This window comes from Schistocerca cancellata, chromosome 2, assembly GCF_023864275.1.
Source record: "Schistocerca cancellata isolate TAMUIC-IGC-003103 chromosome 2, iqSchCanc2.1, whole genome shotgun sequence".
Taxonomy (NCBI): Eukaryota; Metazoa; Arthropoda; class Insecta; order Orthoptera; family Acrididae; genus Schistocerca; species Schistocerca cancellata.
In genome coordinates this window covers 1,139,489,507-1,139,515,263 of record NC_064627.1, presented here as the reverse complement: position 1 = coordinate 1,139,515,263, position 25,757 = coordinate 1,139,489,507, and the positions used below count along the sequence as shown (strand labels likewise).

At 45.5% G+C, this 25,757-nt stretch overlaps 1 protein-coding gene across 1 annotated transcript in view; it reads right to left on the bottom strand.

Annotated features, from left to right (window-relative positions):
• LOC126163174 (UDP-glucosyltransferase 2-like) overlaps positions 1-25,513 on the bottom strand; it is a 96,904-nt gene extending 71,391 nt beyond the window's left edge. Inside the window, exon 1 of the mRNA XM_049920125.1 lies at positions 25,379-25,513. Within this exon, the coding sequence (XP_049776082.1) occupies positions 25,379-25,385 (7 nt within the window). The 5' untranslated portion in view covers positions 25,386-25,513. The remainder of the gene's footprint in view (positions 1-25,378) is intronic.
• Positions 25,514-25,757: the final 244 nt, after the last annotated feature.

The window sequence follows — 25,757 nt, the reverse complement described above, 5'->3', positions numbered from 1 at the left end:
TCCACAAGGAAAACTAAATCGGGCAAGGTAGAAGAATCTTTTTACCCATTCGCCAAGTGTACAAGTTAGGAGGGTCGACAACATACTCCTGTCGTGTGACGCACATGCCGTCACCAGTGTCGTATAGAATATATCAGACGTGTTTTCCTGTGGAGGAATCGGTTGGCCTATGACCTTGCGATCAAATGTTTTCGGTTCCCATTGGAGAGGTACGTCCTTCCCGTCTACTAATCGCACGGTTTTGCGGTGCGGTCGCAAAACACAGACACTAAACTTATTACAATGAACAGGGACGTCAATGAACGAACGGACAGCCCATAACTTTGCGAAAATAAAAGAATTAAAATTTTTACTCGAGGGAAGACTTGAACAAACGTCCTCTCGTTCCGCAGGTGCTCACGCTAACCACGGAACCACGGCGCTCCTGAGCTAAAATTATCCTTGGTGTTGCTTATCTTGCACATGGACTACTCAGTTTGTATATTTTGCTTTTTTTTTTTCGTAGTCGTACACAACTTCTTCCTGTTTTCTCGATTGATCTGCGTTCAGTTTTTCAAGGCCTAGCCACTGTGCCAACTTATAACTAAATCTGAGGGGGGTGCGATGGGGAGGTTCCCTTGTAAGAATGTCTTCCACGAGTAATGAGTGTGTTGGGTAGGGACACTACGAATGTAGTTTGTGGACGTATCAGGTGAGAAGGTGCGTCTCGCGGCAGGCGTGCGCGAGATACTCCCTGCAGTCGCACTATTCTCTGTGCCCCCGGTGGCTAAGATGGATAGAGCGGCCGCCACGTAAGCAGGAGATCCCGGGTTCGAGTCCCGGCCGAGGCGCACATTTTTTACCCGTCACCGTTGAAAGATATCAACGCCCGTCAGCAGCTGAAGATATTAATATATAGTTCTAATTTGGCAGGAATGTAGTCGCTGTTAGAGACTGCTGTCATCGGTGGCCACAAGAATATTGCATGGGGGCTTAATTAAAATATTAATGCAAATATTTTTAGCAGTTGTATATCCGATTACGCTGTGTCGTAAACGGCTGGCCCTGACTAGTATTATTACGCAATCTGACTGCATAGAATAACAACAAACAATGAAACAAAATTTTCGTTACCACAGTTAATTAATTAAGTCCCCAGCAACTATAAAATCTACGAAGCCAACAAAGCACATGTATAACTGTTCTGTATGTGGAAGTGTGACTCAACGTACACATCTAGCACGGTTCTTCTCCAATAAGACAAGAAATTTCAAGTACCATTTATATTGAAGTAATTTAAAAAATTAGAAATACTATAATTGGGCAAGAAAATCAGAATTGCACTCTAATACAAGAACACAAGCCAGATTCTTTGTTGACTGAACCTGTAATGTTGCATTATTTGAGACACACAAATAATAAAAGAACATAGTGGTTTTTACCTTCATATATATATTGACGAAATGCACTCTGATCATTACAATATCTTCATTAGAATAACATCTGCTATCTCTCCCATCAAATAACTGCATAAAACATGGAACAAACACTCCCTACTACCACATATCCATTCCGACTTCACGACAAGCAGTGCCCACCACAACTTCTCGGCAAGAACTGCCTGCCGCTACTTCTCAATAATCACTGCCAGTGGAGGCGGCGGAACAATACTCTCTGGCGCGATCTCTGGCGCTGTGGCTCAGTGTAGCCACCTTTCAATATACTGTAGCAAGCAGACCGGTCTCCGGACGGTCACGTTGCATTACCGATAGGGAAGACCGTCTTGTTCAGCGTAAGGCTCCGGCTTATCGTACCGCATCTGGAGCAGCAGCAGTTTGAAGAGCAGTTTGCACCACAACCACAATGAACTGTTACTAATCGGTCAGCTCGAGGACAGCTCCGAGACAGACGTCCTGCAGCGCCCATTCCATTGATCCCAAACCATTTGCGATTTCAGTTGTGTCAAGCGGGGGTTGATTGGATGAGAGGGTGGAGAGGTGTTTTCTGATGAAGGTTGGTTCTGCGTCGATGCCAGTGATGGCCGCGTGTTGGTTAGGAGACCAAATGAGGACTTCCACCTGTATGTGTGCCAGATATACTATATCTGCACCTGGATTTATGGTTACTGGGTGCGATTTCGTGTGACAGCAGGAGCACTCTTCTGGTTACCCCACTCACCCTGATTGCAGATCCGTGCTTCTGTCTGGTGATTCGACCTGTCCAACTGCCATTCGTTAACAGAATTCCAGGGGTTTTCCAACAGGATAACACTCGCTCAAATATCGCTGTTGTAACCCAACATGCTCTTGACGGTGTCGACACGTTGCTTTGGACTGCTATATTACCAGATCTGTATCCAGTCGAGCACATATAGGGGTCATCATCGAACGATCACTTCAGCGTTATCTACGAACTGCATTAACCATTCCTGTACTGACCGATCAATCGCAACAGGCATGGAACTACATCCGACAAACTGGCATCCCGCACCTGTGCAACACAATGCATGCACATTTACATGCTTCTATTTAAAATTCTGTGCAGGGAGGAGACCCCCAAGAGGGAACATTGCCGACAAAATTTTATTAAATAAATTTTTTATGCATAATGTTCGGCCGTAGCCGGCTTGGGCTGGCCGGAGGGTGCTGGCCGGAAGACCATGGTCGGCACATTCCTGCCACGTGCTCCTCGGTCAGACAAGTCCCACGGGTTGGTTGCGCTGACGGGGGTACGCTACTAGCAAGGCGCGTTGGCGGAATCAGTCCTCCAATCAGAGACTAATCGTGTGATCACGTGGGGACGCGGCCGGGAGCGGCGAGGGCGGCTTGGAAACAGCTCCGCGCTCTCTTAGCTTCTGACCTCGGCCCCGAGTAGTCGCTCCTCTAGCCTCTGCCTCTCTGATGAGCAGACGGCAACCCCTCTTGGGGCTGCTCGGCCCTACGTAGGCACCACTGTACCATCATTACAAGAATAAACTGGGTCCATTACACTTAAATTAATTTTCATCTTACAACGCCCTTCGCTCCTGACCTCTATCCTGACGAACAGTTCTAACGCTTACACCGATTACTAATGTACAAGCATTTCACGTTTACAACGGCTTATCTCGCAATTACAATAACCGTTGAATCTGAAATATTAATCATTTAAACATGTTATCCAGACAATTGTGTTCCAGAAATTTCATTATTTACATTAACTATTTGTAGTGTTGCCTTTTTCCGTCAGGGTATTGAAAAATATTTAAAGCTAAATATAAGAAAATTGAATGTAAAGAAATATGTGTTAGGGGATGAATATTTGTACTGAAATATCACCATGAAAACGCTGCATGATTAACAAAAACTTTGTCCTCCAGCTAAGAGATTCGCTTTTTGGTCAGAAGTACAACCGAAAAAGACAGTGCTTCTAGAGCGATGCAGCGGCCGCAAAACCGGTTCAAAATAATCATTTATTCTTCAGTCTCAGTTGCACACGACATGTTTGGAACACTCTTGATCATCAGAGTATTCTGAGTTTCTCAGGGGAAACTGGTTTGATCTGAAGATGATCCAGAGTGTTCTAAATGTCTCATGTTACGAGAAATGTTCAGCTGAGAGTAAAAACTAAATGAGAATTATTTTGAGAAAATGATGCATCTCCAAATTTCCCAACTGTGGATCGTGGGTAAGATGCGAACCCAATCAAATGGGGACTTAATCAGAAGTTGAACATTCGAATAAAGTTTCTACCAACTACGAAAATATTTCACACTGAAGTCAGCAGCGGCTCATAACCATAAATTCACAACTACCGCGAAAACGGATCGTGATGGAACCATGTCTAATGGAACCTTTTAGTTTCGATTTTCGTGTATTTTCACCCCTGTCACTTTTCACTATTATTTATGGTACACCCTGCATATTACAAAGGCTGCCTTCCAACCTATTAGAATGTTGTTGTGGTCTTCAGCCCTGAGACTGATTAGATGCAACTCCCCATGCTACTCTATCCTGTGAAAGCTTCTTCATCTCCCAGTACTGCAACCTATAATAATGAAATAAAAATTTTGCGTATCGTTTCTCACAGGATGGCAAAATAGTGAAATAACTGGAAGCGAGGTGTAGCAAAGCTAATGCAGTGAGCGCTCAGCTACGATCTACTCTCTTCTGCAAGAAGGAAGTCAGTACCAAGACTAAGTTATGTGTGCACCGTTCAATCATTCGACCAACTTTGTTGTATGGGAGCGAAAGCTGGGTGGATTCAGGTTACCTTATCAATAAGGTTGAGGTTACGGATATGAAAGTAGCTAGGATGATTGCAGGTACTAGTAGATGGGAACAATGGCAGGAGGGTGTCCACAATGAGGAAATCAAAGAAAAACTGGGAATGAACTCTATAGATGTAGCAGTCAAGGCGAACAGGCTTAGATGGTGGAGTCATGTTACGCGCATGGGAGAAGCAAGGTATAACGTCAGAAGAGGCACCAATGTTAGCACTGAATAGGGGATCATGGAGGAACTGTGTAAGGGGGGCTATGCTCCAGATTGAACGCTGAAAGGCATGATCAGTCTTAAATGATCATGATGATGATGATGATGATGATTATGAAATAACGCTTCTTTAAAATTTATGTACTCTTTCATTCATTTTAAATACTTCTAGAAACATTTTTTCCACTCTGATTTTGGTAACTGAAAAATATCGTTTAATAATGGTTCAACTTTTTATGAAGATGAAAATCCTTGTTCGAGCATTTCTTGCCTGAAGTAGTGGAAAAAGAAATCGTCAGTTATTTGACATAAACTGTATGCATTTGTCGTTAAAATAATCCGCTGTTCAGCGTGTTGTTTTACATTTGGAATTGTCATGATGCAAGATGATTGGGCGTTTCCAGTCGCTTTCCATGACTTCGTCGACGACCTGAGGAGAACAGTTTGGCTGCCTTAAAATATTCAGGAAGATTGAAAGCGTGTTCCGGACCTTGACTCTAAACTGGGATATTGCCCTCCGGGGACAAGTGCTTTGCCGACTGAGCGAAGCATACACGATTCACGACTCACCCTCCGAGCTTGCATTCCAGTAGTACCTTCCCTCCTACCTTCCAAATTGCACAGGAAGCCTTATGATTAGTTTCCCGTTCCGATCTATACTTTATGTGCCAGGAAGATGGAGGTCAGCATACGTTCCACTGCAGAATGAAAATTAATTCTGTAAACAATTCGCTGTGCTGAGGCCAGGCCATTTCTCTGTCCCATCCTTCTTTATACGAGTGATAGTAACGCAACCTTTGAAGGAGAATTTCTGCGATATTTGGAATGTAGAAGTTAATATACTGGCGGAAAAACAGCTGTGAGGGGAGGTCGTGTGTCGTGCCGAGATAGCCAGAACACTGTTCGTGAGAGGTAAGTACCATATTCGAGTCCCAGTCCGGCACAAGTTGTGATCTCCCAGGAATTTCCAGCAGCGCTCGCCTCAGTTGCTGTCAACACCACAGGCCATTGATTGAGCTAAACAGAAGACTGTGTATATTCGTTGATTCTGACTTGAAGCATCAATGGGAAAAATTACTTTCGAACTTATTTATTTCTAATTTCTGCTACCAGTCATTTATGTTTCGAAAATTTTCTGTTCATCTTCAGGCGTTTATACATACATACATACATACATACATACATACATACATACATACATACAGTGAAGTGTTACTTAAAAATAAACATTGTTAAACTAGATTGATCTGTAACTCTTTGTCCATTGTTTGTTGCTGTAGCGGCTGGTGTGGCATTTGGGGGCGAGGAGGGGGCAGTGGAAGGCTAGAAATCGAAATCAGTGATGTTTTCTGCTGGTTTTCTTCCTTGGTTGACTATGTATGATATCACAGCCTGTATAGGATGCAGATAAATTTGCATCAGGCTGTGATATACATAACCAACCAAAAGGAAGAAAACCAGCAGCAGACATCACTGATTTCGATTTCTAGCCTTCCACTGCCCCCTCCTCGCCCCCAAATGCCACACCAGCCGCTACAGCAACAAACAATGGACAAAGAGTTCTAGATCAATCTAGTTTAACAATGTTTATTTTTAAGTAACACATCACTGTATGTATGTATGTATGTATGTATGTATGTATGTACAAACGCCTGAAGATGAAACGTGTTGTATTACGTTAGCTTAAACACAAAATAAAAAACTGGCTGGTAGACATTAGAAATCAATAATTATCCCGCACAGTCACGGTTCACGAACACAGCCATTATGGCTGAGAATACTTTCGAATTTGCTTTTCCGTTTGAAACCCCGATACAAAGTAGCGGATGTGGGTATTTGGTTACATGTTGCGACAGGTTTGAGAGACGGCGATGCACTAGGTCTACAATATGATTTCATTTCAGTTGCACTTTACGTTTGAAGCTACAAGAAGTGAAAATCTCTAACATAATCAAATAAACAGCCGGAGACTAATATATATTATTAAGTAGTGAAATCATAGTCGCAGATATTTCTTGATTCGAATTAGAACTCACAGCAGTACGTGTAGGTAATACACTATATTCACGAGAAGTAATCAGTATACGAAAAGCCCCATTCTAGTCCGACGAGGTAAATGGCTGCATTATCAATATTTCAAGGTAGAACGTTAGGATAGACTTGCGTCGAACATGATATTCTTCATGCATTAGTGATTTACGATCCAAATGTACAGGCCCACATGCTTGACGCGTGGGTCTTACGATTATTTAAAAGCAACTTCTGCTCGTAAAAAGATGTGGAAAAGTACACAGAGCATAACAACGATAAACAACGGAAGTTAAGCTCCTGTTATATGCAGCGTGGTCAGAGAAGTCTGCGAAGGTTGTTAGAGTATTGTTGGGTAGGGTGTGCTGGGAAATAACTGAAGAAAAATATTCGATACGTTGCACCGTCTCCAGTTTAGTTAGCATTAATGTTAGCCAATCACGTCGTCGAGCGTGCAAATTCAAGTAGCTTGTTTGTTTGGTTTCCTAAAACCAAACAAGCGAGCGAAACAAAAATTTGACAATGGGCGGTAGCAAGGCTCGAACTAGCAGCTGTCCATTGGTTTCCCATTTCTTTTTGCGGTTTCAGCTTACCAAACTAAGAACATCTTTCGCAACACAACCTCTGCCATGCCGCTTGGATTTGGGTGCACGATAACATAATTGGCTAACTTCGATGCTAATATTAAATCGGAGACGGCATAGCGTATCGAATTTTTTTTAACAATTATTACTCAGCACAATTTAACGTGCAACCCCCTCAAATTTTTTCCAGACTGTATATACCTGGCTTTTTATGACTGTCGTCCTTGTCCCCTTCTCAACTTCCAGTTTCCTATCTGTCCAATCTTCTTCCTGAAGGCTCCTTTAATTCATCGCATTTTTAATACTTAACATTCCTTTTTCTGGGTGGTCTGCCATGTTTTCTTCGCTCAACTGGTGTTCATTCATAGATTATTTTTGACTGTCTGTAATCATCCATTCGTTGGAGGACTGATAGAGGAGATAGAGAAGATCCAAAGAAGAGCGGCGCGTTTCGTCACGGGATCGTTTAGCCGGTGACAGGGTATTGCGGGGATGCTAAACAAACTCCGCTGGCAGACGCTACAAGACACATTGTGCATCACGGAGAGACTTACTATTGAAATTTCGAGACAGCACTTTCCACGAGGAGTCTGACAACGTATTACTTACCCCCACATACATCTCGCGGATTGACCACTAGGAGAAAATTCGAGAAATTAGAGCCAATACATAGGCTTACCGACAATCATTCGTCCCATGCACTATTCAGAAGTGGAACAGTGTTGGAGGGATCAGATAGTTGTACCGAAAGTACCCTCCACCATACGCAATTAGGTGGCTTGTGGAGTATGATGTAGAGATGGCCATGGTCAATATTTCGCTATCTATGGCATCGAGAACCGTAATTCCCATTTCCAGTCTCTTTTCAGTGAGATGTTTGAGTGTAGAAATGCCATCGGTATATGAGCGTTCGGCTGCAATCACATTTTGCTCCTCACCTCCACTACTTGTGCTTCCATTTTACATTTTATTACCTTACACTTCACTAATTCCTTTATAATTTGCACAGTCGTGTTGGTTTCCAATTTTATGTATGGCTAGAGTACCTGCTCTTTTCCATTCATTTGATGGTTCCTCGCCACTTTAACATCTGTGAGATATTTCCATCAGAATTTATAAAACTGCTTGGTGGATAGGGGCTGCCGTTACGAATCCACAGGTACGTTTCTCAACCTGTAGTTCTTTCCGTTCCTCATTTCTTGGAAAGCTTTACTCACGTCTTCTGAATCTACTAGTACTTATTGTTCGGTTTATGTTGAATTAACATAATGGTTTTCATAATTGTCTTTGAATTCTGATCTGTTATCCGTTGGAGGTTTTAATATTCACGCATATATTTTATTCAGAAAAATATTTACGTCGTTGTGTGTGGAATCTGAACATTCTCGAGATATTAATAAATAAGAACTTATTTCTTACTAAAGTAATAAATAACTATTGTCAGTGACATAATTTAATATTCTGTAAAAACATATCAGACAACACCTACGAAAAAAGATAATGAAAATATCCAACTTTTGCTACCTATGATCCTTTTAAAATAATCCTTGTTCGAACTGTTGTACTGATCGGATGTGATTGATGTCTTGCAGCACTTAAGTCTGTAAAAACTGTATTATGTTGTTAAGTAATATTTGAAAAATTGAGTTTGTGTGTCATTGAAATCAGTATGTGTGTTTGAATATTTATTTTGATATGATTCTCGTCATATACAAATATTAAGTTTTCTGTTCAGCTACAGTGGAACACAGCCATTAGTGCTATTTATCCACAGCGCGGTTTATTGGTAAAATGCTGAATAATAAGTGATTAACATTGAGAAATACTTTTAAATGTAAATGCATATAGTAAAGGTACAAAAAAGATTATATATATATAATACACAATACACAATTATCACAATAACTATCAAGGTTTATGTATTTAAAAATTCAATTAAAAACTGCCGCTGCAATTTTTCACGACGATGGCGGGTAACATTAGACATATATATATATATATATATATATATATATATATATATATATATATATATATATATATATATATATATTTGCTAATAGTAAGACATTGCCTGAACCAGATTCGGTAAGAAATTGTCTAATGTTATCCGCCATCTTCGTGAAAAATTGCAGCGGCAGTTTTTAATTGAATTTTTAAACAGACACAAACCTTGATAGTTATTGTGATAATTGTGTATTCGAGGCCCAGAACCCACTCAGAGATAATAAATTTCACTTACATTGTGAATAATCTTTAAATAGGGTGCTAACAGCATCTTACGTGATAAAAATTGTTCTCTGCTAATGTACGAACCCTGAGTATTTCATAAGAACTTTTAGTAAATATTTTTGACAGGAAAGAATACATTCGTTTTGTGCGCATGTCGTATTGCGTGTAAAAACTATTCATTGTGTCTAAACAAAAGTGTTGCCACCTCGAGTAACAGAGCGGTAAATTGTGTAACATCACTTTCGTGCATGAACCTAGTGCCGTTTACACTGCTTAACAGACAACATTGCTACACGCTGCCAGGTGGAGACTTCTTTAACAAAATAAGGACCATTAGCCGGGAGAGATAGTGATTAAATAAAACCTCATGTTACGCTAATAATAAATAACTGGTTCTGTTTTAGTCCTGCCCAAAATTGCGAAACACCGATAGCAACGCACGCCCCCAAGGTTTTCGGCCATGAAGACAAGACTCATTCCTGTTACAACTTTACGTTGTGTTAGTATTTATTTTTTGACTTTCCATGCTTTATTTACTTTTGTGGTGTATGTTTTAATATCTCGGCTTATTCCTAACCTTTGTCGTTTCTGTGCTCTTCTCCTTTTGTCATTGTAATTTAGTCTAACCTGAGTGTTCTGTGTAGATAACCGTTTCTCATAAGCAGCTGTCTTCTCATCTACAATCTTTTCTATCTCTTCACTCTAGCATGGTGTGTCTTTCCCATAGCTTTCAGGGACTGTTTTCCTGCGAGGATTTCATTTACAGCTCCATGTATGCATGTATTCAGATTTACCACTCCGTATGTTATTCTTCCAGATTTTGTGGCTAGTCTCTTCTGGTACAAGAAGTTAGCTAAGTATTTTCCTAGATTCTGGATATTGTAGTTGTCATTCATTACTTGCATCAAGCAATTACCAAATGCGAGCGCACACAAAACAATTTAGCAACCGAAGCCGTTTCAAGTAGAGTATCGAAAATGTGGCCAAATAACTCGCTAGACAACAAACCAGTGGAGACAAACGATTTAGGTCACCATCTGGAACAGTGAAGAAAACCTACCAAACGGTACACAGCAGTAGTGAGCCATATTAACAGAACCCATCCGCGACAATCTGTAGTAATGTGCGTTTTCCATACAATATCCAAGAGAGAGGGTGTTCATAGCTGGATTGTCTCTTGGTCCTGCACTGCAAATCTCTGAGTGTAAAAAATAATTTCTTAAAGGGGAATACTTAGAACAAAGAATATTTCAGATAGGAAGAGGAATGCTATGAGAACCATGTCGTAAGGAAAGGCAACACTTTTGCTAGCTAAGGTTGAGCGACTCAAAACGCGTCAAGAGGGTTGACGTAGTCACCTTGAAGACGAAGTGATACATAGTTAGAGAGTACGTGGGAACCGAAGCATTCTTCGATTGCAGATTTCTTATATGTAGTGTGCCGACGGGGGGGCCTACGCCGCGGTCCACGAGTGTTCAACGCAGCTGTATTCTGTTTTTATGTTACGTGTGGATACCAACAACGGCTGTCTATTTTATTTGCTGGTTTTGCTCTGTTTAAGGAGATAAATCAATCTGATGATGATACTTACAACGATTCCGCTTACTAAACTGAATAAAAGGAATCTGCGGTCAAAGATTGCTTTGGTTCCCATGTATTCACAAAACTTGGTTGATTAAACTGATTTTAGTTACAAAATGAAGAACTGATCTTACTTTTGTAGAGCAGTTGGTCCTAAGTTATAGATATCTTATTTCTTCGTTCGTAACATGTACAAAGGCGAAGAATGCCACTCCAAGAAAGTACCTTCGGCATGAGTTGGTTGGTTGGTTGGTTTGGGGGGGATTAAAGGGACCAGACTGCGACGGTCATCGGTCCCTTTTTCCAAAAAAAAGTAAAACCACCCAAAGAGAATAAAAAACGAACAACAGGAAAGACGTCAGACGACACAGGACAAGAAATACTCCTACAGAGATCAGACGAAACAAATTAAAATCACACAGAGTGTGACAGTGGTTGGCCGACCATAGAGATAAAAAGGAAAAGCCAACCACCGAGAACACATTAAAAACCCAGCGTAAAATCGTAGGCCAATGGCCAGAATCAACACAAAAGAACAGAACAAACACTCAGAGTAAATAATAAAAAAACCCTGCCCGAATAAAACGGAAAACTAAGTCAGCCATACCAGGGTCATCACATAAGAGGGCAGGGAGCGTATCAGGCAGCGCAAATGTCTGCCTGACCACAGCTAAAAGGGGGCAGGCCAACAAAATGTGGGCCACTGTCAAAGCCGCCCCGCAGCGACATACAGGAGGGTCCTCCCGGCGCAGTAAATAACTGTGTGTCAGATGGGAGTGGCCAATGCGGAGCCGACAAAGGACGACAGAATCCCTGCGGTTGGCTCGCAGGGATGACCGCCACACACTCGTCGTCTCCTTGATGGCACGGAGTTTATTGGGCATGATCCGATTGCGCCATTCAGCGTCCCAAAGCGCAAAAGCTTTTCGGCGGAGGACTGCCCGCAAATCAGTCTCTGGGAGGCCAACGTCCAGAGACTGTTTACTCGTGGCCTCTTTCGCCAGGCGGTCAACATGTTCATTGCCCGGGATACCGACATGACCGGGGGTCCACACAAAGACCACAGAACGGCCGCAACGCGCAAGAGTATGCAGGGACTCATGGATAGCCATCACCAGACGAGAACGAGGAAAACACTGGTCGAGAACTCGTAAACCACTCAGGGAATCGCTACAGATAACGAAGGACTCACCTGAGCAGGAGCGGATATACTCTAGGGCACGAAAGATGGCGACTAGCTCAGCAGTGTAAACGCTGCAGCCAGCCGCCAAGGACCGTTGTTCAGAATGGTCCCCTAGAGTTAGCGCATACCCGACACGACCAGCAACCATCGAACCGTCGGTGTAAACAATTCCAGAGCCCTGATACGTGGCCAGGATGGAATAAAAGCGGCGGCGGAAGGCCTCTGGAGGGACCGAGTCCTTCGAGCCCTGTGCCAAGTCGAGCCGAAGGCAAGGGCGAGGAACACACCACGGGGGTGTACGCAGAGGCGCCCGGAAAGGAGGTGGAACTGGGAAAAACCCAAGCCCGCAAAGAAGCTCCTTGATGCGTACGGCGATCGGACAACCCGACCGGGGCCGACGGTCTGGCAGATGGACGACTGACTGCGGGAACAGGACACGATAATTTGGATGCCCGGGCAAGCTAAAAACATGGGCAGCATAAGCGGCCAGCAAACGTTGGCGTCGGAACCGCAGTGGAGGTACACCTGCCTCCACTAGGACGCTGTCCACAGGGCTGGTGCGGAAAGCACCAGTGGCAAGGCGTATCCCGCTGTGGAGAATTGGGTCCAGCACCCGCAACGCAGATGGGGATGCTGAGTCATAAGCTAGGCACCCATAATCCAGGCGATACTGGATTAACGCCTGGTAGAGCCGCAACAGGGTAGATCGGTCGGCGCCCCAGCGGGTGTGGCTCAAACAACGCAGGGCGTTGAGATGCCGCCAACACGCTTGTTTAAGCTGCCGGATATGAGGCAGCCAAGTCAACCAGGCATCAAAAAGGACACCCAAAAACCTGTGGGTCTCCACCACAGCAAGAAGTTCGTCGGCAAGATAAAGCCGCGGCTCAGGATGGACCGTTCGGCGCCGGCAGAAATGCATAACGCGGGTCTTGGCAGCCGAAAACTGAAAACCACGCGCTACAGCCCAAGACTGCGCCTTGCGGATTGCGCCCTGTAGCTGACGTTCAGCTGCTGCAATGCTAATAGAACTATAGTAAAGACAGAAGTCGTCAGCATATAGGGAAGCGGAGACAGAATTTCCTACTGCCGCAGCGAGACCGTTTATTGCAATTAAAAACAGGCAGACACTGAGGACAGAGCCCTGGGGTACCCCGTTCTCCTGGACGAGGGAGGAACTATACGAGGCCGCGACTTGCACGCGGAAGGTACGATACGACAGAAAATTTCTGATAAAGATCGGCAGAGGGCCCCGAAGACCCCATCCATGAAGCGTAGAAAGTATGTGATGACGCCATGTCGTATCGTACGCCTTCCGCATGTCGAAAAAGACAGCGACCAGGAGCTGACGGCGGGCAAAGGCTGTACGGATGGCCGACTCAAGGCTCACCAGATTGTCGGTGGCGGAGCGGCCTTTACGGAACCCACCCTGAGACGGAGCCAGAAGGCCCCGAGACTCCAGCACCCAATTTAAGCGCCGGCTCACCATCCGTTCAAGCAACTTGCAAAGAACGTTGGTGAGACTAATGGGACGGTAGCTGTCCACCTCCAGAGGGTTCGTTCCAGGTTTCAAAATGGGGATGACAATACTTTCCCGCCATTGCGACGGAAACTCACCCTCGACCCAGAGACGGTTGTAAAGGTCGAGGAGGCGTCGCTTGCAGTCCACTGAAAGGTGTTTCAGCATCTGACAGTGGATGCGATCTGGCCCGGGAGCGGTATCAGGGCAAGCGGCAAGGGCACTCTGAAATTCCCACTCACTGAATGGAGCGTTGTAGGGTTCAGAAGCGTTGGTGCGAAAAGAAAGGCTCCGACGTTCCATCCGCTCTTTAATGGAGCGGAAGGCCTGGGGGTAATTCGCACAAGCGGAACTCATAGCAAAATGCTCTGCTAAGCGGTTTGCAATGACGTCGGAGTCAGTACAAACTGCTCCATTCAGTGAGAGCGCAGGGACGCTGGCAGGGGTCCGATAGCCAAAGACCCGTCGAATCTTGGCCCAGACCTGCGATGGAGTGACATGGAGTCCAATGGTGGACACATACCGCTCCCAGCACTCCTTCTTGCCTTGGTGGATAAGGAGGCGGGCCCGCGCACGCAGCCGTTTGAAGGCGATAAGGTGGTCCATGGAGGGATGTCGCTTGTGACGCTGGAGCGCCCGCCGGCGATCTTTAATCGCTTCAGCGATCTCAGGCGACCACCAAGGCACAGCCCTCCGCCGAGGGGACCCAGAAGAACGGGGAATGGCAGACTCGGCGGCAGTGACGATGCCGGCGGTGACCGATGTAACCACCGCATCAATGGCATCAGTTGAGAGAGGCTCAATAGCGGTAGTGGAGGAGAACAAGTCCCAGTCAGCCTTATTCATAGCCCATCTGCTAGGGCGCCCAGAAGAGTGACGCTGTGGTAGTGACAGAAAAATCGGAAAGTGGTCACTACCACACAGGTCGTCATGCACACTCCAGTGGACAGATGGTAAGAGGCTAGGGCTACAGATTGAAAGGTCAATGGCGGAGTAGGTGCCATGCGCCACACTGAAGTGTGTGGAGGCACCATCATTCAAAATCGAGAGATCGAGCTGCGACAATAAATGCTCAACGGTGGCGCCTCGACCTGTTGCCACTGACCCACCCCACAGAGGGTTATGGGCGTTAAAGTCGCCCAGTAATAAGAAAGGTGGCGGCAATTGGGCTATCAGCGCAGCCAGGACATGCTGCGCGACATCACCCTCCGGTGGAAGGTAAAGACTGCAGACGGTAAGAGCCTGCGGCGTCCACACCCTAACAGCGACAGCCTCTAAAGCTGTTTGTAGAGGGACAGACTCGCTGTGAAGAGAGTTAAGGACATAGATGCAGACGCCACCAGACACCCTTTCATAAGCTGCTCGGTTCTTATAATAACCCCGATAGCCACGGAGGGCGGGGGTGCGCAAGTTTCCTGCAGAGCAATGCAGAGGAAAGGGTGAAGGCTGATAAGTTGGCGGAGCTCAGCTAGATGGTGGAAGAAACCGCTGCAGTTCCACTGGAGGATGGTTTTGTCCATGGCTGAGAAAGACGTGCCGGGACTGGGACGGCAGATTACGCCGCTGGGTCACCTGCTGCCTCCGATTGAGCACCCGTGCTAGTGCTATTGCTATTCACGGCGTCTGAGGGACCGGCGAGATCGAGGTCCTCAGCGGACGCCAGAATCTCCACCTCGTCCTCAGACGCAAAGCTAGAAGGTAGCGATGGGGTGGCTACCACCGCGCGTTCCTTGGGCTTAGAGCTGCTCTCCTTTGATTTCTCACGCTGCTCCTTGGGTTTAACTGGCTGGGAGGGCTTCACCGATTCAGTCTCCGGGACTGAGGAGGATCGGGAAGCCCTTCGACCTGCAGATTGTGGGCACTTACGCCACTGTCTATCGTCAGCCTTCCCGCCGGTGGAAACCTTCGAAGGGAGGGACCCAAGGGACCCCTTGCGAGCGTGAGAAGCCGAAGAAGTTGGACACTTCTCCGGCTTAGAAGCGGGGACCGACGTCCCCGATGGGGGGGATGGTGTTGCTCCTGAGGTAGGTGGCACAGGAGCAACCCGGTGGGTAGAGCCCCCCACAGGCAAGGGGGCAGGAGGAGTTTTACCACTCGTCGATCCGGCCGGAAGGCGCGAAACTGATGGGGCTAGCACAGGTGTTGTAGCAGCGGCGTAGGAAGTTGTCATTCGCACTGGATGTAATCGGTCGTATTTCCGTTTGGCCTCAGTATAAGTCAGTCGGTCCAGGGTCTTATATTCCATGATTTTGCGCTCTTTCTGGAATATTCTGCAGTCTGGCGAGCAAGGTGAATGGTGCTCCCCGCAGTTGACGCAGGGGCACATGGAGTATCGGGATGAGATGGGCGTCCGCAATCTCGACATGTGAGGCTGGAAGTGCAGCGGGAAGACATATGGCCGAACTTCCAGCACTTGAAGCACCGCATCGGGGAAGGGATATAGGGCTTGACGTCACATCGGTAGACCATCACCTTGACCTTTTCCGGTAACGTATCACCCTCGAAGGCCAAGATGAAGGCACCGGTAGCAACCTGATTGTCCCTCGGACCCCGATGAACGCGCCGGATGAAATGAACACCTCTACGTTCTAAGTTGGCGCGCAGCTCGTCATCAGACTGCAAAAGGAGGTCCCTATGGAAAATAACACCCTGGACCATATTTAAACTCTTATGTGGAGTAATAGTAACGTTAACATCCCCAACTTGTCACAAGCAAGTAACCTGCGTGACTGGGCGGAGGATGCCGTTTGTATCAGTACTGAGCCAGAGCGCATTTTAGACAAGCCCTCCACCTCCCCAAACTTGTCCTCTAAATGCTCGACGAAGAACTGAGGCTTTGTGGAGAGAAAAGACTCCCCATCAGCTCTCGTGCAAACTAAGAATCGGGGCGAATAACTGTTACCTCCATCCTGGGACTTACGCTCTTCCCACGGCGTGGCCAGGGAGGGGAACGTTTTCGGATCGTACTTCTGAGCATTAAATTGAGCCCGAGAACGCTTAGAGACTGCTGGCGGCTGGCCGCAAGCGAGAGATGATGTACCACGCTTCATTGCGGGTCATCCGCCCTGATGCCACCTACTCCGACCAAGGGCCCTCCCCACGGGCGCCACCCAGCCACAGCAAAGGCCACCTGGCAGGATGGCCGTTGCCGGGAGTCCTGATACCCCAGGAGGATAGGCATCTACTCCTTGGCATACGTGGGGAGTTAACGGCGCAGGCATCAGTAGAGCGATCCCTGTGTTGTCAGGGGGCTACAACCAAGAGGGTACATGGCGGCCCCACCACAACGGACTGGCTACCGTGCTGGATCTTAGGTGCAAAACTGTCCAAGGTCGTCGTCGCAGTTAAAAGAAACACTGCAGAGGGCAGCGTGGTAATCGCACCCAGGGACGTATCCCCGCCCTAAAGATCGAAAACGAGCGGGACACCATGGCAACGACGTGAAAGCCGGCTAAAGGTCTAATTGCACGACGGATACAGTGCACCATGTAAGGCGCCTTTCCCCAATTGGCTCGCTCTTCGGAATAATTTAGAAAGATGGAGGTCAAACCCGAGAGGGGACCATCACATAAGGCCAAAACATGTGAGACTCCTTTTAGTCGCCTCTTACGACAGGCAGGAATACCGCGGGCCTATTCTAACCCCCGAACCCGCAGGGGGGGCGGCATGAGTAAGAACGGGCTAAATGGGAGGTAGGAGACATTCCCTCCCTTGCCCTCCCCTCCCACACACACGTACAAAAAAAATATAGAAGCAGAATCGGAAATGAAGATCACGTACTTGGCAGAACACTTCCTCCCGAAAGGAAAAGTTCAGGACGGTTCCAGCAAGTTCACACAGTACGATGCAGAGTGAAAACTGATTCTGAGCAATTCAGCATTAACTGCTTTTCGACACCGTAAAGTATTTGTCGCACCGTGTCCGGCGTAACAAAAGAAATGAGTGATGGTTTTCCTGGAAGTGCTCCGAGGATGAAATGCCGTTGCTGGTGTCGATTAATCTCAGAATAAACAAACAATTGTATGAAAATATTCAGGTATTATCGACATGGCTACGTTTCCTTACACCATTCAACATCAGCCTATTTGCCATCTTCGCTCAAGATGCGCAGAATACGCTGCAAAAATAACATACCTCAACAGAATACAATGTAATGCAACCTTCGATACATCTGTCTTACTTTAAGTCAGATTCCGATACTCTTCAGTCTTATTACATGCGATATCGACATTTTTGGAAGAGCAGTCGCCTTTAGTTTACCTTCACTAGGTTAGTCGTCGTCGAAAGCAAACCAGTTTAAAAAGTTTTCTGAAGGTGATCATCAAAAATTAAACGAAACGACTTATGCCTTTACAAAAATCTTAAAATAACATTTAAGGGAATATTTCTTTATTTTTCAGAACACCATTTCTTTAAACGCTTACTGAAAACGAACTATTCGCCTAATTTCTAGGCTGTCATTGTTTAACATTTTAAAGCAACAACAGTGTCACATATCAAACGTTCTATCTGCTAGTGGGCTCTAACAACTAAATGACTCCTGTCTCCCCACACGAAGGTAAATATGAGAGATTTCTTTCGTAGATCTACAGCAGAGCTTCACAACATACGTGCTCGCGGAGCAAGCTGTGAGCAGCAAGGCGCGAGCACGGAGCAGCGCGAGCACGCTACCCCCACTACCGGACCAGAGCGGAGAGTGGGGAGAGTCACGTGGGGCACACAAGTGCCGCCAGTCAATGTAAATCCGCGGCCACATGTAGGGATATCACTCACGAATTATTACTGCGACAAATGAAACAAATGAAGGAGAATGTACACGTGCCACAATTTTATTAGCTTAGTGTATGCCTCTACATTCGTATTAATTTGTGAACTGTTACACAATAAAAGGTGTCACTGAGGTGTGGGATTCTCAGTTATCTTTTACTTTTTGCCCTTTACAATTGCGTCTATGTTCGGAGTAACTGTTCTTGTGCATTGTAGGAGCAGCGTGCAGTTTAAATTTCGATCAGACAATGCGTTTCTCAGGCGCGTCTTGTTACATTTCATTGCAGAGAACAGTTGTTCACAAACATATGTGGAACCGAACATTGATATTATTGTAGCCGCCAGTTTGTGCAAACGAAGAAATCTATCCTGAGGGAAGTGTCTGTTTTTCTTGTTCTGAAATTTGTCTCTGTATTCTGTCACACTGCAGGTCAATAATTTCTAGTTGCAGCTCAGGACGAATCTCTTCAATATTCGCTAAATATGGAGAAGAGAACAGATCAAAATCACTGTCTAGAGCTGTCAGATCTTGAAAGCGTTGATCAAATTCTTCCTTAAAGGCAACTAAACTATGTGAATAACGTTCAGTCTTTGTGAACATCTTGAATGGATGATAATTTAGGAAAATGAGCTAGATTACCTGTTTCCAGCTGACTCACCCAAAGTGTCAATTTCATTTTAAAAGCTCGTATTCGATCTATGAAATGAGTAATTAGCAGATCTTTACCTTGTAGTGAAACGTTCAGCATTCAGATGGCTAGTTAAATATGCTAAGAACGCGAGATCACATTTCCATAAAGGCTCTTTCAATTCAGGAACACACGTTATTTATTTCCATGAACATACACTCCTGGAAATTGAAATAAGAACACCGTGAATTCATTGTCCCAGGAAGGGGAAACTTTATTGACACATTCCTGGGGTCCGATACATCACATGATCACACTGACAGAACCACAGGCACATAGACACAGGCAACAGAGCATGCACAATGTCGGCACTAGTACAGTGTATATCCACCTTTCGCAGCAATGCAGGCTGCTATTCTCCCATGGAGACGATCGTAGAGATGCTGGATGTAGTCCTGTGGAACGGCTTGCCATGCCATTTCCACCTGGCGCCTCAGTTGGACCAGCGTTCGTGCTGGACGTGCAGACCGCGTGAGACGACGCTTCATCCAGTCCCAAACATGCTCAATGGGGGACAGATCCGGAGATCTTGCTGGCCAGGGTAGTTTACTTACACCTTCTAGAGCACGTTGGGTGGCACGGGATACATGCGGACGTGCATTGTCCTGTTGGAACAGCAAGTTCCCTTGCCGGTCTAGGAATGGTAGAACGATGGGTTCGTTGACGGTTTGGATGTACCGTGCACTATTCAGTGTCCCCTCGACGATCACCAGTGGTGTACGGCCAGTGTAGGAGATCGCTCCCCACACCATGATACCGGGTGTTGGCCCTGTGTGCCTCGGTCGTATGCAGTCCTGATTGTGGCGCTCACCTGCACGGCGCCAAACACGCATACGACCATCATTGGCACAAAGGCAGAAGCGACTCTCATCGCTGAAGACGACACGTCTCCATTCGTCCCTCCATTCACGCCTGTCGCGACACCACTGGAGGCGGGCTGCACGATGTTGGGGCGTGAGGAGAAGACGGCCTAACGGTGTGCGGGACCGTAGCCCAGCTTCATGGAGACTGTTGCGAATGGTCCTCGCCGATACCCCAGGAGCAACAGTGTCCCTAATGTGCTGGGAAGTGGCGGTGCGGTCCCCTACGGCACTGCGTAGGATCCTACGGTCTTGGCGTGCATCCGTGCGTCGCTGCGGTCCGGTCCCAGGTCGACGGGCACGTGCACCTTCCGCCGACCACTGGCGACAACATCGATGTACTGTGGAGACCTCACGCCCCACGTGTCGAGCAATTCGGCGGTACGTCCACCCGGCCTCCCGCATGCCCACTATACGCCCTCGCTCAAAGTCCGTCAACTGCACATACGGTTCACGTCCACGCTGTCGCGGCATGCTACCAGTGTTAAAGACTGCGATGGAGCTCCGTATGCCACGGCAAACTGGCTGACACTGACGGCGGCGGTGCACAAATGCTGCGCAGCTAGCGCCATTCGACGGCCAACACCGCGGTTCCTGGTGTGTCCGCTGTGCCGTGCGTGTGATCATTGCTTGTACAGCCCTCTCGCAGTGTCCGGAGCAAGTATGGTGGGTCTGACACACCGGTGTCAATGTGTTCTTTTTTCCATTTCCAGGAGCGTATTTATCTCACCTAATAGGCAAAAAAATCGATTTAATAATTCGCCACGACTAAGCCAGCGGACCTCGCTGTAATAAGGCAGGCTACTATACTGGCTTTCTACATCGTCAAGAAAGCTTTCAAATTGCCTGTGTTGTAGCCCTTGCTTCCTTATATAATTGGTTGGTTCAAATGGCTCTGAGCACTATGGGACTCAACTTCTGAGGTCATTAGTCCCCTTGAACTTAGAACTAGCTAAACCTAACTAACCGATGGACATCACACACATCCATGCCAAATGCAGGATTCGAACCTGCGACCGTAGCGGTCTCGCGGTTCCAGACTGCAGCGCCTAGAACCGCACGGCCACTTCGGCCGGCTATAATTGGCTGTACGAACAACAACTCATGACATTTTTTAGAGTGATACTCTTTGCACATAAGTTTTCCTGGTGGATCACACAGTGAACGTCCCTTATTTCATTCGACACGGTCAGTTTTTGCATTTTCTCCTTCAACAGCGCAACGAAACCTGATTTTTTTCCCCGTCATCGCTGGTGCACCGTTTGTAGACACAAACTAAAGAATTCCACGACAATCTTATATTTTTAACACTTTCTTCGACACTACTTAAAATATCACCTCCGGTTGTAGTGTTCTTCACGGCTACTACATCGAGGAGCTCCTCCCTCACCTTAAGATCTCTACTAACACCTCTAATAAATATGGCAAGCTGCGCTGTTCCAGTGATGTCAACACTTTCGCCCAGAGCTAGAGAATACGCCATAAAATCTTTACAGATATTTGCAAGCTGGCTCTGGACATCGTCTGCCATGTCCTTTATGCGACGCATAATGGTCATGTTAGATAATGGCACAATCCGAAACTGTTCAATTTGAGATGGACACAAATGTTCCGCTGCAACTACCAAACATTCTTTTATTAAATCGCCATCAGTGAAGGGGCGCAGGGATTTTGCTAAAAGCAAAGCAATTTTGTAACTCACTCAGAGCTGCCTCAGTTGATTTTTCTTCGTCGTCCAGATCTTCTGATAGCTTCCTTTTAAGTTTAAGAACTTCCTGTGCACGATCTGGTCCATCACATTTTCTACTTCCGTAGTCTTTCGCGTGTACGACATATAATGTCGCTGCAAAAAAGATTTCCTAAAAGAATTCAGCGTTTTGTGACATACTAAACATTTTGCAACACCATCTTTTTCTGTAAACAGATACAATTCCTCCCAATGGGAGTTGAATCGCGAAAGCATGGTTGGGGTTACACAACGGCGATTTGAGATGATTCTTAACCAGCGAAGTGCCTGTTAGAGCTGATCGTAGTACTTTAAACGTTACACAGTCCAGTATGATAAAAAAATTATTAGGTTAAATACATTTCAATTCTTTCAATTTAAATATGTGTTTCATACTAGAATGTCGTGTTCCGAGTTTGGCACAGCTTTACCACAGGAGACACGAAAGCGGTCGAAGGCGTCCGTCTTCTGGTCGGCTCCTGATCGTTGTCAGAAGGAGGCTAGTTTCTGATTACGCAAAGACTTCTATTATTTGGAAAAGAACAACCCGGATTTCTTTACGTAATCTGTATGAATTTTATAATTACCTAAGGGACCTTTAACAATGAACAGTAAAAAAAATTGCATTTGCAAATGAAATCCTTAATAAATGGGGCAGCTGTGAGTTTTATAGAAGACAAGGGGCGGCCTTCTGTACACGACCAGGATGCCGCAGTATTCTCTGCTGTAGTAAAGGCTGTTTGACATTTATAAAAATAATATAGCATGGAGGTTTAAAAAGTATAAAGGAAAAGAACAGAATAAGAAATCTGGTAAACACTAAATATATTCAAACAATTCTCACTAGCAAATTAGGGCTTATTTATAAACAATATAACTTACATAAGTACTTTTCTAACTGTATGGTGCGATCAGATTTCAGCCTGCCCTGTGCTGTCTCCTTGGTTTACGTTTTTGTCACAAATTACAGTCATTACTTTTCTCCTTCGTTAAAGACAATTCTTGCACTGTTCAATACCTTCATAACAATAACTTGCCGATTTACAGTTTCGAACATAAATTACTTGAATTTTATTAATTAATAATGTCTGCACGCTGGCAAGACCGCTCACTTTTCTAGCTTAAAGTCGACCTTCTTTACGATTTCACATTACAAGCAGAAGTACATTAAAATCTGAAGATCTACAAAAGTTTTTTACTGTCATCTTTTATTTAGATCGAAGCGGAACGTCAGTTCAGCTTCTGTTAAAATGTTTCTTTGACTACGCAATCGATGTATTAGCGTCCGCGCTAGATGCGCATCTTTACAGTTACGTAAATTATATAAAACAAATGTCTTTCAAAGAATAGGTCTCATCTCATAAGTTGATCATTTGATATAAAGATAGGAGAATGCCTTTCCAAGGGTACTCACAGCTTTCATACTACGGAAATCCCAATAATATTACAACACTCGGCGCGAATTCAATAGGCACGCTGCGGCCCGATTCAAACGTGCGCGCGCATTCCCTCCCGCCCCTCCCACCCCAACTCCACGACCTTGCACCTGCTCGCGAGCACGTGCCTGAGCAGACGCGAGTACTCGCCCTCAAAACCGGCCAGTTGTTAAGCCCTGATCTACAGTATTCAAAATGGAGAAAGGTATGTAGTAGTGGGAGAAAATACCGCAGACGTGTGAGCATTTATGTGATCCCAACTGGGAAGGCCTTCGCCATAATTGAATATACTTAGCGAAGACGGATATTTACAGCGTGTCTCATTCCTCCCTCGTGTCAGCTTTCACACACAACTCCTCGTATTGGCACAGGAGCAAGCCCGCAGTAAAATGTTGATGCTGTTCCACTAGGTTGATTGACTATGTTGAAACCTGTGACACTACACATCCGAGGTCGAAACACAGGGGCACACCGATAAGACCCGAGAAAATGGTGCTTACAAGGGAACCTCCCCATCGCACCCCTCTCAGATTTAGTTATAAGTTGGCACAGTGGATAGGCCTTGAAAAACTGAACGCAGATCAATCGAGAAAACAGGAAGAAGTTGTGTACGACTATGAAAAAAATAAGCAAAATATACAAGCTGAGTAGTCCATGTGCAAGATATACAACATCAAAGACAATGTAAGCTTAGGAACGCCGTGATCCCATGGTTAGCGTGAGCAGATGCGGAACAAGAGGTCCTTGGTTCAAGTCTTCCCTCGAGTGAAAAGTTTACTTTTTTATTTTCGCAAAGTTATGATCTGTTTTTTCGTTCTTTGACGTCTCTGTACACTGTAATAAGTTTAATGTGTTTTGCGACCGCACCGCAAAATCGTGCGATTAGTAGACGAAAGGACGTGCCTCTCCAATGGGAACCGAAAACATTTGATCGGAAGGTCATAGGTCAACCGATTCCTCCACAAGTAAACACGTCTGATATATTCTATACGACACTGGTGACGGCATGTGCTAACATGACAGGAATATGTTGTCGACACACCGAACTTGTACACTTGGCGAATGGGTAAAAAGATTCCTCTAGCTTGGTTTTCTTGTGGATTTGATAATCACTCCCAAAAAGTAATGAAAACATGAGAGTTTGTCACATAAACTGCAATAAATGAATGCAACAGTTTCACAGTCGCGCCGTTTTCCCTGTGCTCTGCCAAAACATGTGTTTTTCACGTTTTCAAATTTTTCCGTGTGTAGACCGTCAAATCCTGCATATGTCCTAGCAAATCTGAACATGTCCTGGAATTTTGGAGAGCGAAATTTATTATATAAAAAATTAAAATTTTCACTGAAGAGAAGATTTGAACCAAGGACCTCTTGTTCCGGAGCTGTCCACGCTAACCGCAAGACCACGCCGTTGCTGTGCTCATCTGGTCATTGATGTTACATATGTTCTGCATGGTCTACTCAGTTTGTATATTTTGCTTATTTATTTTATAGTGTCACACAACTTCTTCCTCTTTTCTCAATTGATCTGTGTTCATTTGTGCAAGGCCTATCCACTGTGCCAACTTATAGCTAAATCTGAGGGGGGTGCGATGGGGAGGTTCGGAGGTTCCCTTGTTAGTAATATCATCACCTTTCACTTTTCAGTGAAGATAGTAGCAGTTATTAATTCATTACCGATACCAAACATTTGACTGTGCATTTTCCCCATATTACACTCTTTTTGCATTGAACCCAATCACTGAATACAATTTACATGCAACGTTAGTCTTTGCTTTTGCATCCATATTTAACAGTAATTACAATATGAAAATCTATGTTACCAGTACACAGACGGCCTTCGTATTATGTTGTGCAAGTGCAGTATGACCACTAAAAGTTGTCAAATCTTCTAAAGAAACGACTCCTGTTTTTAGATACCCTTTGGAGGAAAGCAACAAATATTTCACGGCTATATGGTCAATGGTCGCACCAATCTTTTGCGGTGCACTTCACATAAACGAACACATCTATTATCCCACTGAAACACGGTGCAATCAAGCTAATAATAGAACCTTCCCTCGATGAAATTACCTGAACGACGATGACCACTCTTCAAAATATGGTCCGCTTTTTTGACACAAATTAGAATTATAGAGCATTATTAATCTTTAGTTACCCGGACTGATATCTTGAAGGCATTTCGTTCCTGTTTCTCATAAACTACGTGGTTGTTTGTAGGCTACGCAACCGTGAAACACTCCGTTCTACTTAACATAAAGCTACACTACAGCGATGTCCTGTTCTCACATGGAAAACATTGCAGTGCCGTAACGTGGTACTTACCGGCCATCGTAGCGGAAGATCGCCGTTACAGTGCGCTGAACCTCTCCCGTCAGCTGCGGGGCAACACTGACTCACTCTGCCTACTGCTACGCTATTTCTGCTGCAGGTGACGTCAGATGCACGTCCTTGGTGACGACAGAGGCAAGCGACTGCGCCAGATGCAGAGCGGCAGAGGATTTTATACGTCTCCGTTATCTACGTGTCTGATACGGCTGCCACTATCGCGTGACGCAACGTGACTGATAAGCTCGGCGATATTTCATTTCATTCCGTTGAGCGTGTGACAGCAAAACAGTGAGACAACTTCATTGCGCTGTTATTAGGTACTAGCTTAGCGCCCTCTGCTTCGCTGGCTGGGGATGGTGTGGTACAGTCTTTA